General features: G+C 37.1%; 1 protein-coding gene across 2 annotated transcripts in view; it reads left to right on the top strand.

The window, feature by feature from the left end:
• The window catches only part of ptpn13 (protein tyrosine phosphatase non-receptor type 13), a 352,808-nt gene that overhangs the window by 139,728 nt on the left and 192,902 nt on the right, over window positions 1-20,178 (top strand). For both annotated transcript variants that reach the window (XM_028802295.2, XM_028802293.2), the window contains exon 7: window positions 8,354-8,893. In XM_028802295.2, coding sequence (XP_028658128.1) covers window positions 8,354-8,893 — 540 coding nt within the window. The remainder of the gene's footprint in view (window positions 1-8,353; window positions 8,894-20,178) is intronic.

Here is a 20,178-nt window from a genome sequence, read left to right as displayed (position 1 = left end):
CTTTGACATAACACAACAACCTTTGGGGATTTTTTTGCCGTTGTTCTGCACATCCTCGCGAGCTCTGTCAGTTTAGATGGAGATAGCTGGTGGGCAGCTATTTTCAGGTCTCCCCAGATATGTTTTGTTGGTTTTATGTCCAGGCTCTGGTTGGGCAACTCAAGGGCGTTCCCAAGGTTGTCCCTAAACCACTCTTTTGTGTTTTTTTTTTTCCTTGTACATAGTGTCATTGTCTTGTTGGATGGTCAAAGAGTGAGTTGTCATATTTTTGTTTATTAAATGTTTTTGTAAACATGATATACAAAAATGAGAGTTAATATTAGAATGCAGTTGCTTATTTTATTAGACTACATTAAATATATGCTTTTTAACAACACTTTGCAATATGATATAGTTTATAAACGCAGCCCAAGCATTCGTGTGGTGAATCAAAAGCCCTCCTAGACAATTCTAAAGGACCTAATAAATGAACAACTAGTGAATTTAGTCTTATTGTGTCATCTTGTCCATATTGATTTTTGCATTGTGTTAAAATTTGCTTGCATCATAATTTTTTTCAAAATTGTGTAAACTGTTAGCAAAGCTAGTCTCTATGAAAGAGGTGTTATCAATCCACATATTCCGAATGGAGCCAACAACTCCAAATAAAGAAGCACTGAAGCTGAACCAGACCAAGCCTTCTTTGCATTTCTGATGTGAATCGAGCTTTTTGATTTTCAGTACATCTCCAGAGCTCATTCGTGCTCCCAGTTGACTCATTTACCATTCCTTAAAATATCAACCAGTAACTAGCTTTCTCCAAAATTATGGTTGTTGAATGATTACAGATTGTATTCTAATGACATAGTTGTTTGCTGCCTCTTTAAAGCAGCAACATTTTTATCACTTTGTTTGATACCATGTAGAAGGGTAAAATCAGAAATAATGTTACCATTGTGCTTTTGAAAGCTGATGAGTCACTGACTGTGAGGGAGAGAGTGCAAATCAATGGGAAAGACTTATTTGCTTATTACCATGCAACAGTCTGTCAGTAGGCTATAATTAGCTACAACTTCACAGATGACTCAGCAACATAACCTGATCAGTCAGGCCAAGGAAGTCAGACAATTGTATTTCATACTGCCAAAACTACTGTAAGCCTAAAGTTTTATTTGAAATGCATACTGTATATGCAGTCAAAATAAGTTTTGAGTACTTGGAGTGTTCTGTTGTGTATATTATTAAAAATATAATGTATCTTGCTTTTAAATATACATTTAAATGTAAATGTGTTTAAATTGTGCAGTGACATGCATGCTTTATAGAAATCAGCCTAAACATAATCATAGACTTAGCCCTATTATTTGTGAAAGTAGAAGGTTTATTTAGGAATACACTAAGTGTAGTTCAAAGTGTAATTCTCAAATTGTACTGTGAATACAGTGTGTGCAAATAAATACCTTGTTGTTTCTTAGTATTGTATAAAAATCTTCTTTTATTCTGAAATGAAATATCATGTTTACACAGTGCAGGAAAAGCTTACAAATTATAAATTAGTGGCCCAGACATTACTGTGTTCTTCAAAAATATAAATTATTCTAAAGAAGTATTAGGCATTATTAATTTCTGGTTAACATATTGGGTTATAAGAACAAACAATTAGACACATGAAAAAATCAGTGTACTCTATTTTAAATTTACACTTTTTAAAAATGTATTGACATAACTTTTAAAAATCTAGAGTAAGGTGCTGTTAATGAAATGCACTTGATATGCTGGTGAAAAGGAAGTGCCACCACCTTTACAGATTTTGAATTTATATAAATGGTTGGGTGGCTCAGCTCCCTTTCACACCTTATCACTGTACTAAAACACTTTTCTTTCTTTCTTCTTTCATTTCCAAGCCCTCCATGACTTCACCCTCTCTTTTAACATAGACTCTGGCCATTTGGCCATTATTGAGTAAACTACCCTCTAACTTCCTGAGGGAATATTGAATGTATATATCCACTAAAGCCTTACTGTCTACCTCTAGGTTTTAGCCTTTTTGGCAAATTCAATATGTTTGATGGCCCATCCACCTTCTTCTGCATTGGGTTAATGACATATATTATTACTGGCAGCACATAGTTTGGTTTTCTGTCTCTCTCTCTCTCTCTCTTACTTAGAGCATTGCTGTGCCCTACTTATTGCCACACTTGTCATTGCTTGATAATGACACACACACACACATATATATATATAATATATATATATATATAAAATGCCTTGAAGCTATAAAATTGAATTTGGGATATTATTTACAGTGCCGAAAAAAAACTGTTCACCCCCTTGGAAGTTTCACAATTTACTCTTAATGCAAAATTGCATCACAGTGAATTTAATTCGGTGTTTTTTGACACTGAACATCAGAAAAGGCCTTTTAATGTCAACAAAGTGATCCATATTATACAGTAAATATAAAACATACAGCACTTGATTGCATACGTATTCACTCCCTTCAACTTGGTGTCTAGTGAATTGATCTTTGGCAGTAATTCCAGCCTTAAGTCTATGTGGACAGCTCTTTATCAGCTTTGCATATCTGGACATGCAAATTACTCTCATTTTCCTTTGCAAAATTCCTCAGGCTCTGGCGGGGACCTTGAGTGAACAGCCTTTTTGAAGTCCAGCTAAATTTCTAGATTGGCTTGTGTTTGATAATGTGCATGCAGCCCTAAATATTGCAGTTAGTCTGATAGCTAAAAATCTCTTTTTTGGTCGCATAAGACCATAGGACCTTCATCCATCAGTGTCTTCCATGTGCTGTCTGGCAAATTATAGCCAGGATGTCTTGTGCATTTTTTAAAACAGTGGCTTTCTGTTCACAGCTCCCCCATAATGCTGCAGCTAGTGAACCATCTGGGCACCGTCTCTATAATGTTTTCCACTGTAGCTTATAACTCCTTCCATGTTTTTGGGGACGGCCTGATCTAGGCAGATTTACTGCTGTGCCATACTCTTCATTTCTTGATGATTGATTAACTGGACTCCAAGGGATATTCGGTGACTTGGATATTTTCTTGCATCTTGCATCCATCCCCCTGATTTGTGTTTTATAGTCACCCTTTCACTGAGTTGCCTGGAATGTTCTTTGGTGCTCATTGCAAAACTTAAACCATGATACTGACTCACAACAGGTTAGGTTTATATTGCAATCAATTGAAATCCCTAAACTATGGACAGGTGATCTCCATTGAACTAATTATGTGAGTGCTAAACCCAATTGGCTTTACAGGTAATGGTTAGGTGTGTCATATTAAAGGAGATGAATACTTATTTCATGAATTATTTGAGGTTTTATATTTGCAGTTAACAAACCATTTTGCGGAGATTTGCTTTCACTTTGACATTAAAGAGTGTGTTTCTGTGTGATCAGTGCCAAAAAGCCAAAATAAATCCACTGTGATTCAATATTGTGTAACAGTAATAATCCAAACTTCCATTAGGGTTAATACTTTTAACAGGCACTATATACTACATTTATAAACTTTCAACTTCAATAAAGCAGTTTTAAGGCAGAAAATCTCAAAAATGGAGGTCTAGTCTTTTAAAATAGTGTACAGAAATGTATCAATGTAGTTTAATGTAATTTACTTTATCATTACACTAAGGAACTTGTCAGATCCTTTTGGAAGAAACCAAATGCTCACAAAAGCCTCTTTCACACACTGAATTAATGATAACAGAAGTTAACAGGAAATAATTATGGCTATTGTGGTAAATCATGCACTTGGTTACCTCATTTCAGTCCATAACTTAGATTTTAATCAGTTATAGAAGTAGATTACAGTTACTTATTTCACTGTATGCTTATGTAGTGCAACAGCTTATTATTTTAAAAGTCATATAGTGGGGACTTTCCTTAGTATTTAGAGTTGCTATCTGTTGCAGTTTTACAGCCTGTTTTTTGAAGAACTTCTTTTAATAGCCTAGGTCAAAACATTAAAAGTGTCGTCTTGTGGTATACTTGCACACATGGAATTGGAAGTGTTTGGAATGATAAATCGACAAAACCATGCCCTTTAATTTAATGATATTAAAATTGTTTTCTTTCAAATAGATTGAAAAAGCTGAGAAATTTGCATCTTATGTAAAACTAGGATCATTTTTTTGTTTGTAAGTTTAAGATTACATCTTACAAAGCATGCCTAAAATTAGTAAAACAGATACTTATTTCCATATTGAGTAGCAGCAGCAATAGTGGTAGTAATTTATTTTTTATTTAGCCAATTAAAAAAAACCATGCATAAACAAAAGTGTAGTTTCTAATAATCTTGTTGTTTCATCCTCAACATTGTTAACATAAAATACAGCACAGTATTTGACACTATAACATTATATGCAACAGATGTAAATAGCAACATAATATATATTATACAAAAAATGCATAGTGCACCAACTAATATAATGTCACAACTGGCTCCTTGCTGAAGTCCACAAGTAGTAAACCTAAGCTTCACTAGGTTTCAGACCTTTTGGTTGCCCAGAGTTACTGTTGAAAGAAAGACATTATTATTATGATGAGTTATTCTTGTCCTCTAATGTTGTCCTGATTATAATAACTGAAAGAGTTAGTTACCTGGAGTTGTTGTCCTGTTGTGCCCTGTTATTTAAAAATAAGGTTCCCCTTAAAAGAAAAAAGACCAAAAGGTGCAAGAGACAAACTAAAAGAAAGAGTGTACAGTAATCCCTCGCTATATCGCGCTTCGCCTTTTGCGGCTTCACTCCATCGCGGATTTTATATGTAAGCATATTTAAATATATATCGCAGATTTTTCGCTGCTTCGCGGGTTTCTGAGGACAATGGGTCTTTTAATTTCTGGTGCATGCTTCCTCAGTTGGTTTGCCCAGTTGATTTCATACAAGGGACGCTATTGGCAGATGGCTGAGAAGCTACCCAGCTTACATTTCTCTTTCTCTTGCGCTGACTTTCTCTGATCCTGACGTAGGGGGATTGAGCAGGGGGGCTGTTCCCACACCTAGACGATACGGACGCTAGTCTAAAAATGCTGAAAGATTATCTTCACGTTGCTATCTTTTGTGCAGCTGCTTCCTGAAACAACATGTTGCACCGTGCTTCGCATACTTAAAAGCTCGAAGGGCACGTATTGATTTTTGCTTGCTTGTTTTTCTCTGTCTCTCTCTCTCTTTCTGTGCTCTTGACGGAGGGGGTGTGAGCTGCCGCCTTCAACAGCTTTGTGCCGCGGTGCTTCGCATACTTAAAAGCCAAACAGCCCTATTGATTTTCCTCTGCCTTTATGACAGTCTCTGCTCCTGACTCCTTTGAAGAGGAAGATATGTTTGCATTCTTTTAATTGTGAGACAGAACTGTCATCTCTGTCTTGTCATGGAGCACAGTTTAAACTTTTGAAAAAGAGACAAATGTTTGTTTGCAGTGTTTGAATAATGTTCCTGTCTCTCTACAACCTCCTGTGTTTCTGCGCAAATCTGTGACCCAAGCATGACAATATAAAAATAACCATATAAACATATGGTTTCTACTTCGCGGATTTTCTTATTTCGCGGGTGGCTCTGGAACGCAACCCCCGCGATGGAGGAGGGATTACTGTAGTCTTTTAATAATATCTAGGTCAAACAGAAAAGTCAGTTGTGATCAGGAACAGGCAAAAGGGTTCAATACACTGTAAAAGCAGCCCAAACCAGAAAAGACGGCTGGCAAAAAGTGGCCGACAAATTAAACGCGTGTGCATTGTACTTACTGAAAGCAGCGTTACGGATTTTGCAAATGTTCATTTTTTTCCCTCTGCTTAAAAAACATTAAAAAAGCGGCGTGATTATGCGGCGTATACAACGCCGCGGGATAGTATGCACCGTGTAAAACAGTTTGTTGCGGATAATTTGCCTTTACCGTTAAGACGAAGACAATTTCCTGTTAGATTTGCCTTTGCGATGACAATTAATAAGGCACAGGGCCAAACTTTCAAAAACATGGCTAGCGGGTCATACGCTCGCACTGATTATGTCCCTGCCCTTTGTACGCCCCCCCTCGGTACTACCATGGTCGGATGACTTGGTGGATTATATATAGAAAAGCAGCCAAAACCGCAAACAACAATGAAAAGTCTACGTGACTCACACGTGCATATGGACTGTGCAAAAAAGAAAATGACTCAGGTGACGAGTTGGGGGTGGGCACATGAAATGTTACTTTTCTTGGTGATTTATTACATTTCCGATTTTTTAAATGTTAATTTTCTCCCTGTGCTTAAAAATCATTAAAAAAGCGGCCTGATTATGCGGTGTATGGTACGCCGTGGGTTGGCTAGTTAAAAATATTGTGTAAAATTACCATCAGGCTATGTGTATAAGATGTACAGTATATGAAACATACATATATTTATTCCCAAGATACAGTAGACCCCTGCGAAGTCGCGGTTCAGGGTTTGTGGACTCAGTCGTTCGCGGATTTTTTCTTAGAACCTAACTATTAATTGTTAGTGGAAAGCGCAAATATCCTCCACAATTTTTTATGGCTTTTTTCGTGGCAATACTGTGCTGTAGAGGGAACAGGAAGCAACCGCTGAGAGAAATGCGGTTTGGGATGGTGAAAGTAGCCAATCCAAGAGCATTATTCATTTCTCCTTGCTGCTGATTGACTGCTGCCATGTGACGCGTCTCCTGGTGAGTGGGTTTACCACCACTGAGGGAAACGCGGTTTGGGATGGTGAAAGTAGCTAGTCCGAGAGCGTTATTCATTTCTCCTTGCTGATGATTGACTGCTGCTTTGTGACGCGTCTCCAGGTGAGTGGGTTTACCACCGCGGTTTGGGATGGTGAAAGTAACCAATCCGAGAGAGTTATTCATTTCTCCTTGCTGATAATTGACTGCTGCTTTCTGACGTACAGTATCTCCATGTGAGTGGGTTTACCACCGCGGTTTGGGATGGTGAAAGTAGCAAATCCGAGAGCGTTACTCATTTCTCCTTGCTGATGATTGACTACTGCTTTGTGACGTGTCTCCAGCTGAGTGTCCATGTGTTTTCCATCTTGTTATTGTTTTGTTATTTTTAAATGTCGTTGAACCGCTCTGCACCTTCTAAGGCTTCTGGAACTGAGCCTAAGCGCCAGAAGAAGTTTAAAACACTCCAGGAGAAGGTTGATTTGCTCCGGGAACTAAAAAGTTATGCTGCAGTAACACGCCACTATGGCATTAATGAAAGCACCGTATGCTACATAAAGAAGAATGAAGCAGCGATCTGGAGTACCGTATCTGTAAGTTTCTGTGATAGTGCCAATAAGGAAAAGACCGTAAGGAATAAAAATATCATCAGGATGGAACCTGCCTTGGCATTGTGGATCACCGACTGTAGGAAGATGGTAACATCATCCTTGAGAAAGCACGGAAATTGTACCAGCAGTTCACTACAGGAGACAATGTAGCAACTTCCTATCACAATGTTCCGGAAACCTATAAAGAAAAGCCAGCACGAAACCCCACCAGAAGAAGACCCATACAAAGATACGACTCCTCCTGAAGCGCCTGAAGAAGAGGCGTCACCCGAGGAATTTTAAATCTACTAAAGTTTTAAAGCTACTTCATCATCATCATCAATATCATTCATCATTGGTGAGTACCCTTACATTTTACTGTACTTTAATTAAATGAAATTATTATGTATTTACTCTACTTATAGCAAGGAAAATGACAGCGAATACCAAAGAAAACGCGCATGTATGAATTACAGTACGTATAGCGGTAACATCGGTATTTTACATTCTAGCACCACAGGGGACATAGCAGTACAGTACTGTACAGTAGATGGGTTTACCTTTACATTCTGTTTTTAGGGAATGTATTAAGGTCATTTTTTTAGGTAATGTATTAATGTATTAAGCTGAGTTTGCAACGAAATTAAAGTGCTTTGGGGGCATACTGTATTTAGGGTTGAAACTATAAAAATAGGCATTTAAAAGGCATTTTTTAACCACATCCAAAAGTCGCGGTTTTTCACAATTCGCGGGTGCTCTAGGAACGTAACCCCCGCGAATTTTGGGGGTATACTGTATCTCATTATGTGTATGCAAATATTCCCAAATATGAAATGTTTCAGGTTCCAGGCATTTTGGATTAGAGATGCTCATCCTGTACCTTATTTGTCCCAAGGAGGAAATTTACACAAAATGAGTGAAAATTAATGTTAGAAGTTCAGAGCTCAAATTACCATAGACTAGTTCTGTAGTTGTCCTTTTGGCTGTGTCATCGAGTTATAGAATGAAAACATATACAATGTGTAGATCGTAAGAAATGAATGCTAAGTATCAACCAATGAAATGTCTTTTTCACAAAAAAATCCTTTTGTGCTTTTGTTTAGGAAGAGTAGAAGCTCCTACGGCTCAGCTAATTGAGGAGGTTTCCCTGAATCGAGGACTCAGTAAATCGATGGGTTTTCTTGCCAACAGCAACAGGCCAAAAGAAGATGGGGACTCTCCTCCTTATGTGTCTTCAGACTGCAATTCAGGGCAGGATGATACAGTGAATCTGCATTATAAACAGAGAGAGCTTCAGGATGACGGGGGACAAAAGATGTCTTACTATAATGGTGGATATACTCATACCAAAAAAGTCTGGGCCTCCTCTATGGATTTGGTTCATCCTGATGCAGCACTCTTTAGGCATATAGAATCTAATAACCAAGTGGGAAGAAGTTCTCAGCTTGATGGAATCAGTGTTAGGGCCATGGGTGCCTCCAGGACAGCCAATGGCCGATTCTCAGACTGTGGTGGTCTTGGTCCTCGGAAGGCCCATCATATGTCCGAACTGTCTGTCTGCTCTGCTCTGTCCAGTGCATATGACAGAATTAAAGAACGCCAGCGGAAGTTGCAAGTGCTTAGAGAAGCAATGGATGTCAATGGTGAGTAAAGTTGAAACTCGTCTGTTTTTGTTTCTGTCAATTGACTTGATGATTTTGGGGCAGTGTTGGCTTTACACAGTATAGGTAATATATATTTTAATGATAGATATAGTATGATAAATTAATAAATTGTAAAGTGGGGATGCACATGCTTTGTTGCTTTTTCTTTGTTAACTAATGTATGTAGATTATATTGTGTTTCATCACCAAATAATCTGGAGACAACCACACCATGAGTTGCCATGAAGAAATTTACATAAATGTGGTGATGAAGGTATTGCACAGTGTTACTTATTTGATTACGTGAGCCTTCCAGAACATTTTAACAGCTTACGTCTGAACTAGAAAAAGTCTGCTTCTATACATTCTGTAAACTCGTCATCAGCCATCAACCTACTTTGGCAACTGTGTTAGACATAGATGAAACAATACATTATTATAGTTATAAGAGGCTTTTTAAATGTTTCTCCTCTCTTATGGATCTTCTGTAAGAGGCATTTTTTCTTACAGTGATGGCAGAATTAATGTGTGTAATATGAATTAAACCTCAGTGAGGCTGAAGATTCTTTGTTGATATTGCTAGTTTAAGAAATGTAAAAGGCAAAAAAAAGTTGGTAATGAAACCTTAAAAGCCATGCTGTTCTGTTTATTTATACAGTATATATGTCATCCTGAGGCTCTTTTCATTGACTGCAGGCTATGCTATGTTTCAGTATACTGTACAGTAATCCCTCCTCCATCGCGGGGGTTGCGTTCCAGAGCCACCCGCAAAATAAGAAAATCCGCGAAGTAGAAACGATATGTTTATATGATTATTTTTATATTGTCATGCTTGGGTCACAGATTTGCGCAGAAACACAGGAGGTTGTAGAGAGACAGGAACGTTATTCAAACACTGCAAACAAACATTTGTCTCTTTTTCAAAAGTTTAAACTGTGCTCCATGACAAGACAGAGATGACAGTTCTGTCTCACAATTAAAAGAATGCAAACATATCTTCCTCTTCAAAGGAGTGCGTGTCAGGAGCACAGAATGTCACATAGATAGAGAAAACAATCTCTAGCAAACAAATCAATAGGGCTGTTTGGCTTTTAAGTATGCGAAGCACCGTGGCACAAAGCTGTTGAAGGCGGCAGCTCACACCCCCTCCGTCAGGAGCAGGGAGAGAGAGAGAGAGAGACACAGAGTTTGTTTTTCAGTCAAAAATCAATACGTGCCCTTTGAGCTTTTAAGTATGCGAAGCACTGTGCAGCATGTCGTTTCAGGAAGCAGCTGCACAAAAGATAGCAACGTGAAGATAATCTTTCAGCATTTTTAGACAAGCGTCCGTATCGTCTAGGTGTGCGAACAGCCCCCCTGCTCAATCCCCATACGTCAGGATCACAGATAGTCAGCGCAAGAGAGAGAGAAAAGTAAGCAATCTAGCTTCTCAGCCATCTGCCAATAGCGTCCCTTGTATGAAATCAACTGGGCAAACCAACTGAGGAAGCATGTACCAGAAATTAAAAGACCCATTGTCCGCAGAAATCCGCGAACCAGCAAAAAATCCGCGATATATATTTAAATATGCTTACATATAAAATCCGCGATGGAGTGAAGCCGCGAAAGGCGAAGCGCGATATAGCGAGGGATCACTGTAATGGCAAATCAGTCATGGTGTTAACAGTTTTAAAAGAGGACCATTTAATCAATTTTCTACTTACACAACCCTCGAGTGTGACATCACTAGATTAAAGACATGCTTCCTCAAACTAAGACACATTAGAAAGTGTATGCATGGTGCAACAGTGACTTACATTCTGGGACATAGTTAACTGATTTGAAAGCTGAAGTGTTTTAAGATTATTTTGTTTTAATTCATCAAGGAGTCAATTATATTTTTGTTTATAAAATATTTTTGTACCAGTGAGTCTTATTTAAAAAGAAAAACTGATAAAATAACATGCTAGTAGACTATAATATACTAAATGCATACTTTTTTAACAGTACTTTACAATGTGATGTATTTAAATGATCGGCTTGTGGTCACTCAATAGCTTTCATAGACCGCATAGACTGATGTAAAAATGGCATTGACTGACATCTTATTGATAGTTGTTGGTTGTCAAGGGCCTATAGCTAACTGTAGTTTGAATTCTTAAATGTAACCTTCTTGAAAGAAGAATCCAATGGAGAATTAAAATCTGTTGAAATCTCAAGGTGGAGTTATTGGCCACTTTGACTATGATGGAGAACAGGTGTGAAGCTTGCCAATTAAATTATAGGGTATGAAAAATATTGAATCGTTATAATTTGCCAATAACTCTGTGTGCAGAGGAACTTACATAATTCCTTTCTTCTTACATTCATTTCTAAATAAGTGAGTTTTTTTTTTTTTTAATAACTTATGGTTAATTTACCTCAGGCTGCAGGAGATGTGATCTAGTGTACAAGCAGCTTATGCATGTGCCTATGGTGAAGCAGGTAAATGGTCCATGATAGGATGTGTTTCTTATTTAAAAAAAACTGCAGCACAGGTTTGATGGGTGTGGATGGATGCTGCAGCAAAGCTTAGTGCATTGGAGTGTTTAATGGAGAAACTGGCAGATCATGCATTCATGTGCAAATGTGAACAGTTCAGAAAATTTTCTCATTGGCACACTGTGGGTTATTAATTAAAGCACCTGCACCCACAACTATAAGGAGCATTTTAGGAGAGCGATAGGTAGGCAGAAAAAAGGAGAAAGAGCAAAGGAAATGAGTAATTGAGGAAGTAAGATTAATGAAAGAAACAATTGGGTGGAAGTCCGTGCGTTGTGAAGATAGTTAAGCAGTCAGTGGAAGCCCTTAGAAGGAGCTGAGTGGCAGATGTTGCTGGGGTGGAGCAGATCGCTCCTACTGAATAGCATAGAGCAGGAGCGAGCAAATATTTCAAGAGGTCCTATAGACACCAAGGGATGGCAGTAGAATGAGGAAGATGTCTCTGCAAACACCGAAAGATAGGTGGTCTTGACAAGAGTCAATTAGGGCTACTGTCATTGGTATCTTGCCTCTGCTGCTTATATCTGAGAGATGAGTGAGCATTGGGAGAAGGGAGAGATGAGCAAGGAGGCAGAGAGAGGGTAGCACTGAGAAGAAGATTCTAACCCTGATTTTACCCTTAGTTTTATTGCTTATTTATTTGATTGGATTATTTGATTTTTACAATCCTCACTAGAGCACTGTGGTTTTATGGATTATTTATTGATTTGTTCAGGATTTTCCACTGCATCTTTGAACAAGATTGGACCTAATTTGGATTACTTGGAATACTGTAAATAGCACAGTTTGTTGGAATAAATAGTACAGTACACATTTGTACCACCCTTTGTTTGGTATGTGTCAACATTTCCCTAGCTATCCCAGTCATTATTGTCAATGTCTGTGTGCAAGAAGGAGTGCTGCCAGCTGTGGGCAACCTAGTCATCACAGTGCATCTTCTGTCATTTGATGAACTTGCATTGGGGTCCATTTTGCCATTAGCACTAAGAGAGGAAAATAAACAAAGTTTGTGAGTCAAAGTAATCTCTCTCACGGTAAATTTGAAACAGTAAACAATATCCATAGCTGAAGTCACACAGATTTCTCTGTGTTAAGTGAGTTTTAAAACTCACCAGTGCTTTTAAATGGGAGTTTTTTTAGTTTGTCCTTATTCAACATACAGTATGTTAACAAAAATCAATTTTACCGACGAATTTCCTTGAACAGTAAGTCTTATTGTTGAACAATCGGTCTAGCAAGTACGATCAGACAGACAGATGTACAAATTGCAGTAGATTTTTTCCATTTATGTAAATGCACTTAGAAATGTAATCTAAAGAAGTTTTGAAAAACGAAACCTCCTGACTATAAGCTGCAGCCACTTTCCCTCTATGACCTTCTCTCAGGACCTGTATCTACACTACACATAGTCTTCACATTGCTCAGGTATGACTATCATTAGAAAGTGAAGTGCAGTAAACAACATAAATTTTATCTGGTGAATTTCCAAGACAGACAAAACTAACTGCAGGGAACAAAAAAACAGGTAAATAAGTAACTGGTGTACATTTTTTAATCAAACTATGTTATACAGCACCTTATACAAGGCACCCATTCATGGGGTACTTTGTGAAACATGACAAGTGTAAAGTTTAAAACCACTTGACAACAAAATGAAATTTAGATGGATTAGATTAACCAGTTGTACAATATTTCAGTAAACTATGTTGTTTAATATTGTGCTGGAGGGTGGTGATTTGCATTTTGGTTGAACATGCAACTAAGAATTTAACTGTACCTTGTACACATGCTACTACTGTCTGTTGGCCATATGCATGATAATTATTTATTCCAACCATCTCAAAACAACGTTTAATTACTGGAAGCCACTTTGTATGTGGATCTTAAGATAGATTTATGTTCATAATATGATTGCATCCTTTGAAGTTTCACTTCAAAGAGTCTTTCAGTAGCAATAATTTTTTTTGGTAAAATAGACCTGCTGAACTTTTCTAATATTTTATTAATATCTGTGGTTGAAACTAATGTATCTGCTGATATTGAAAATAAAGCCAGCACATCTCTGGATGCTATAAAGCAGTGGTTCTCAGACCCAGTCCTGGGAACCTCTTGTGGCTTTAGGTTTTTGTTCCAACCAGTTTTGCAATCAGTGAGTCACTTTCTCCTAAATTGATCTAATTCTTTTTTCTTTCTTATTCTATATTTAGAAAAGTGTAGTTTTTGTGATTTATTGTATTTATAAGACATTTTTAAAATATATTGGTATTTTTGCCATAGCTTAACTATGCATGAATTTGTTTTGTTGTTTTCCCATTAATACACATTTTTCTGTGTACTGTGCTTTGTTAATTATAACATAATGACAGTTGACAAGAAGTAGATCAGACATTCCACTTTTACAAATCAGAATAGTTTTGCTGGGAATGTATGCCTCCTCAGATGATATATATTACAGTGTCTGTCAGATCATGTGTTGTAGTAGTATTGAAGATAATGTGTTTTTTTCTTTATAAAATTAATAAAATAAAAAATTTTATCTTAAAATCTTAATTAAGAATCATTGTTGAGTTACAGGTAAACCTATAAGGGCTATTGCAATATTTAATTATATTTTTAATATTAATTTTATGCTTAAAATCGGCTTAGAGTTTTTATGGCAGTCAGAGCACTCCTCTGGCAATCAACAGCTTTAAAAATCTTCAGATCTGGACAGCTGACCTTTTAGTTTAGAAGCTTTCATGCTGTGTAATGCTTTGCAGTGTAGTCTAGATTATGTGTCCAGTTGTGGGTTTAGTGAGATGGCTTATTGTGAGGGCAGACTTACTATTGACATGGTAATCCCATTTCATCCACTTTTATTAAAAGTCATTTGTTGTGTTGGTGTGTGTTTTCTTTTATTATTGATGTCATTGGGGAAAAAGCATAGAGCATAGAACAGAGTAAAATCAGTAATCAGCAGCTTCAGAAGTTACTTAACACTAGAATTACCAAAGCCTATGAAAAAACTTGTATATCCATCCAATCTTAAATCCCTTCGCACCTTTCTGTCAGCGTCTTTTGTCCTGTAAATGTGCCGATAAAGACAAGCAGCAAGCAGCCTGCTATTCCATCCCCCAACCGCCGCAGAACGTGCACAAAGTTCTCCCAGCTCATGCCTTGATTATCTGGGAGTGAAGTGCTGGAGTTTTAGAGTGGAAATAATAGATTGTTATTTGGAACACATGCATTTCATGTGTGTTCTGTTTCTACAATAATCTGTGTAAACACTTTGTTAAAACAGAAACGTTTTTCATATTTTAGTAATAAATGACAAAATGTAGGCACAAACTATGTAATGTGTGAAGCCTGAAGTCCAAAGGTCAAATAAACACTTTCACAAAAGGTTCAAGGATGATACAACAGCTTCCATGGCATAGCGGTAAGAATTGCTGACTTGTAATCAAGAGTCACCCGGTTCAATCCTGACTGCCTCCTATATTTACCGTTTTCAGTAGTGAGCTGCTCTTATCTATACTAATAAAAGGCAAAGCCCTCACTGACTGACTGACTCACTCATCACTAATTCTCCAACTTCCCGTGTAGGTAGAAGGCTGAAATTTGGCAGGCTCATTCCTTACAGCTTACTTACAAAAGTTAGGCAGGTTTCATTTCGAAATTCTACGCGTAATGGTCATAACTGGAACCTGTTTTTTGTCCATATACTCTAATGGAGGAGGCGGAGTCGCGTATCGCGTCATCACGTATTACGCCTCCTACGTAATCACGTGAAGTGAAAACAAGGAAGAGATTTACAGCACGAGTCAAACGTGGGAACGAAGGTAAATGACATTAATTGTTGAGTGTCTTTTAATACTGTGTAATTGTTGAGTGTCTTTTAATACTTTGTAAGTATACATATTAACAGATGTGCAATTAAACGTGTGCATTTACGGGCGGGATGATTTCTCAGGCTTAAAGCTCGAAGTGATCACTCGAGTGAAGACAGCTTCACAAAAAAAACAGATCCTTAACAAACTGTTATTGGTATATTTTCCCTCAATTTTAAAAGGTTTTCTTTTCTTCTTAATAAAAATTTAAAAGCAGAACTTCGCCGGTGCGAACCGCGGGGATTTGAGCGACTGACGCATACAGACATATTCATGAGTGCAGGTACTTCGGAAAGAAAGCAACGTGTAAACCTAAAGTTTAAATTAAGTTCATAGACCTACAAAAGGTTGCCATTGATTTGAGGCAAGATTGCTTTTCTCCTGTACAACTATACGTTGCAATCTCAAGAGTGTGCTTGCACGGTTTGGTCATATTACAACCGGAGTGCTGAACTGACAACGTGATATACAAACAGAACAATCGTAAAAACAGGATTAAATAAAAAGGCTGCTTCCGTTGGCAAAGCAACGAAAAAGGAAGACCTTATATGATGTTCATTTATAAAACAGCGGAGAGGCTGTGTGAAGTCAGCTTCACAAAAAAACAGATCCTTAACAAATTGTTATTGGTAGATTTTCACTCAATTTAAAAAGGTTTTCTTCTTAATAAAAATTTAAAAGCAGTACTTCGCCGCTGCAAAGCACGGGGATGTATATATATATATATAGATAGATAGATAGAGATATATATGTATATATATAGATATATAGATAGATAGATAGATAGATAGATATATATATATATATATATAGATAGATAGATAGATAGATAGAGATATATATATATAGATAGATAGATAGAGATATATATATATAGATAGATAGATAGATAGATATATATATATATATATATATATATATATATATATATATATAGATAGATAGAGATCTATATATATAGATAGATATATATATATATATATATATATATATAGATATAGATATATATATAGATATAGATATATATAGATATATATATATATATATATAGATATATATAGATATATATATATATATATAGATATATATATATAGATATATATATATATATAGATATATATATATAGATATATATATAGATATATATATATAGATATATATATATATAGATATATATATATATAGATATATATATATAGATATATATATGTAGATATATATATATATATAGATATATATATGTAGATATATATATATATATAGATATATATATGTAGATATATGTGTATGTATGTATATATGTGTATATATATGTAGATATATGTGTATGTATGTATATATGTGTATATATATATATATGTAGATATGTAAATATGCATATGTATATATATGTGTCTGTATGTGTATACATATATATAATGTGTGTGTGTGTGTGTGTGTGTATGTATGTTGATGATATATATATATATGTAGATATGTAGATATGTGTATATGTAGATATGTATATATAAGTATATATGTTTATGTATATACAGTATATGTTTACATAACCTCTTTAACACACTACTTCTCCGCTGCGAAGCGCGGGTATTTTGCTAGTCTATACTAATAAAAGGCAAAGCCCTTACTGACTCACTCATCACTAATTCTCCAACTTCCCGTGTAGGTAGAAGGCTGAAATTTGGCAGGCTTATTCCTTACAGCTTACTTACAGAAGTTAAGCAGGTTTCATTTTGAAATTCTGCATGTAACGGTCATAACGGTCGACAACGTCCGCCGTGTTAAACTTTCTTATTTATGGCCCCATCTTCACGAAATCTGGTAGGCGGCTTCCCTGCACTAACTGAAACCGATTGTACGTATCTTATTTTGGTGGTATGACGCCACTGTCGGCCGCCATATTGAACTTTCCAACGGTCTTTGTTACTTATGGGCCCATCTTCAACAAATTTGGTACGCGGGTTCCCAATGCTAACTGAATCCTACTTACGTACATATATACGTCCATAGCCTGCAGCTCGGTCACTGTGTGAGGCGGCGTTGGGTCCCCCATCCCCACGCCTCCCATGTAGTTGGCTGCCTGCCTATATAAGGCCATCCGTCGCTCCGGTCTCTTCATTCCCTTCCTTGCTTCGCCACGGTATTCATGTCTCCCTGCTGATAACTGCAGCCTTGTTATTTAATCCACGGCTTCTCCGCTGTTTTATTGTTCATTTATTACGATTATAGTTATTGTGTAGGTATTTTAGACTTAGTTTACATTGTTCAGGTACCCATTTCCTTTATCGTTCCAACCGTACCCCCATTAACATGTCTATCGAGGTGATCACCATCGATCAAAGAACTGTCACTTACCAAGTGGTTTCCATGCCCGGAGATGGCGACTGCTTTTTCCATTCTCTGTGTTACATATTGCACGGCCATATCAGGCTCACTCTTGATATCCGGAGGAACATTGTGTCTTATGTATTGAATGACTGGGACAGGTTCAAGGTGTGGACTGATGACGGTACAGGAGATAATTGTACTACACAGGAGCACTATAAGAGTGAAATGCTTAAGCCCTTCACCTATGGTTCTGCATGTGAGTTGATGGCTGCCACTGAATTGTTCGGTTGTCGCTTTCAAGTGTACCGAAATGGCCAAATATTTTACACCTTTGGACAACCGCCAATGCCTCTTAAACATCTTAGATTCACAGGTGACAATTTGAGTAGTGGACACTTTGATGTTTATGAATGTTTAAACTCTCAAAAGCTGGATGCGAAGTTATCAATGAAACCCATTTCAATTCAAACACCTCCAATTTCCAGTAAGGCTCTGCTTTGCAATGACAATTAATAAGTCTCAGGGACAGACCTTACAAAAGGTTGGCATTGATTTGAGGCAAGATTGCTTTTCACATGGCCAACTATACGTTGCATGCTCAAGAGTAAGCTCAGCTTGGTCATATTACAACCGGAGGGCCGAACTGACAACGTGGTATACAAAGAGATCCTTAACAAATAATTATTGGTATATTTTCCCTCCGTTTAAAAAGGTTTACTTTTCTTCTTAATAAAAATTTTAAAGCAGTACTTCAATGCTGCGAAGCCCGGGTATTTTGCTAGTTGTTAATATTATACAGTAAACACATACATTTGGTTTTTGCGTCTGTAACAGCCGGTGCACATGTATAGTACTTGTAAAAGTTACCGTTTTTTTTTTTTCACTTTTATTCCCTCAGTTAAAATCACGATACATACTACGGCCCTAGGGATCTGACGCTGTTAGTTTTTATTTGAAACTTAGAATAACTGTAGATGTGAGTGGTGTTTTGAGGTAATGGAACTGGACATTCTCTGATCTGGATGGATAAAAGCTGACACACAAACGCTGGTGAAAATGCCTTCTTCATATCTCACCGTCACTTGATTTATTTTTTTTTTTTATTCAGTTTTACTGAGTGTTCCTGATCACGCTGAATTAGTATGCAGCTTATGGTCCATGATGTCAATGCCACACTGACAAAAAACAGAGACATAGGTACATATGATATTTGGAATTTTTCATTTTATGACCTGTATAGTACATTTCGGAAAACATTTTGGCACGGATGCAACATTATTCATATTCATTCGCATAACATCTTGCGGTTATAATCAGTGACTGCGTGTTTTTTTTTTTCCCCCAATCTTGCCACTTCCCACATGTTGCTGTATGGTGCTGTTTCTTTTGTACTTCAGGACATGCAGAGGAAAGAATAGTACAGAGAGATCAGTTCTGCGCTATATGCAATCATCAAATTGAAATGTTAACAGTTCACACACATGTAAGGACCATCCTTCCTACATTTACGATATGTGTACCTGTTGCCGTGTACACACGTCTCTCTATGCTTTGGTTTCTGTTACATTGAAAGGGCACCTGACACTGACTGAGTTTATTTTCTTGGGGAAAGCGGCTGTCTTGGAACAGAAGCTTGTCGATGTTGCATCTTCCTTTTCTTTTTCCATCGCCTTTTATAGTAAGATGCGACGATAAATTTCCTCTGCAAGGTGAGCCATGCACACTCTTCTTTTCTCAGTGGACCCCATACATGCCTTACACAGTACATGTGTGTTGATCGCCGCCAGGTCAAGCTTGTTATAGCACACAGCAACCGGCCACCTGCATGTTCCTGTTTGCACTGAATAAGCTCAACACGCCTTCTGGTGCATGACATCAATGCAGCACTGGGCAAAAAAGAAAGAGACAAATATATGGTACATTGGGTATAATTTTATGATACTTGTAAAAGTTTTATTCTCTCAATCACGATCACGCTCTTCCCCTAAGCAACTCCCCCCAACCCCCCGGGGCCTCTCCTGATCTGACTCTAACAAACAGCGCCAGCATAAATTCACACCCTATCTGACACTGATCGTTTTCAAATTATATTACATTAGTGCAATGATGTTTTCTGATTGGTACTATTCAGGTCATAAAATGATTTCTTCAAAATGTCACATATATTGTCTCTTTCTTTCAGGTGTGTAATAGGAACCGAAGCATAGAGAGAAGTGTGTACATTGCAACAGCTACACATGTCATAAATATAGGAAGGATGGTCCGTGTGTGTGTGTGTGTGTGTGTGTGAACTGTTAACATTTGAATTTGATGATTGCATATAGCGCTGAACTGACCTCTCTGTACTATTCCTTCCTCTACATGTCCTGGAGTACAAAAGAAACACCACCATACAGCAATATGTGGGGACTTGCAAGATTGGGAAAAAAAAAAAAAAACACGCGGTCACTGATTACAACTGCAAGATGTTATGCGAATGAATATGAATAATGTTACTTTTGTGCCACAATGTTTTCCGATATGTACTATACAGGTCATAAAATGAATAATTACAAATATCATATACAGTAT

Source organism: Erpetoichthys calabaricus, chromosome 5, assembly GCF_900747795.2.
Source record: "Erpetoichthys calabaricus chromosome 5, fErpCal1.3, whole genome shotgun sequence".
In the NCBI taxonomy this organism is placed as follows: domain Eukaryota; kingdom Metazoa; phylum Chordata; class Cladistia; order Polypteriformes; family Polypteridae; genus Erpetoichthys; species Erpetoichthys calabaricus.
Note: the sequence above shows the minus strand (reverse complement) of the source record. Positions and strands in the feature narration are given on the sequence as shown.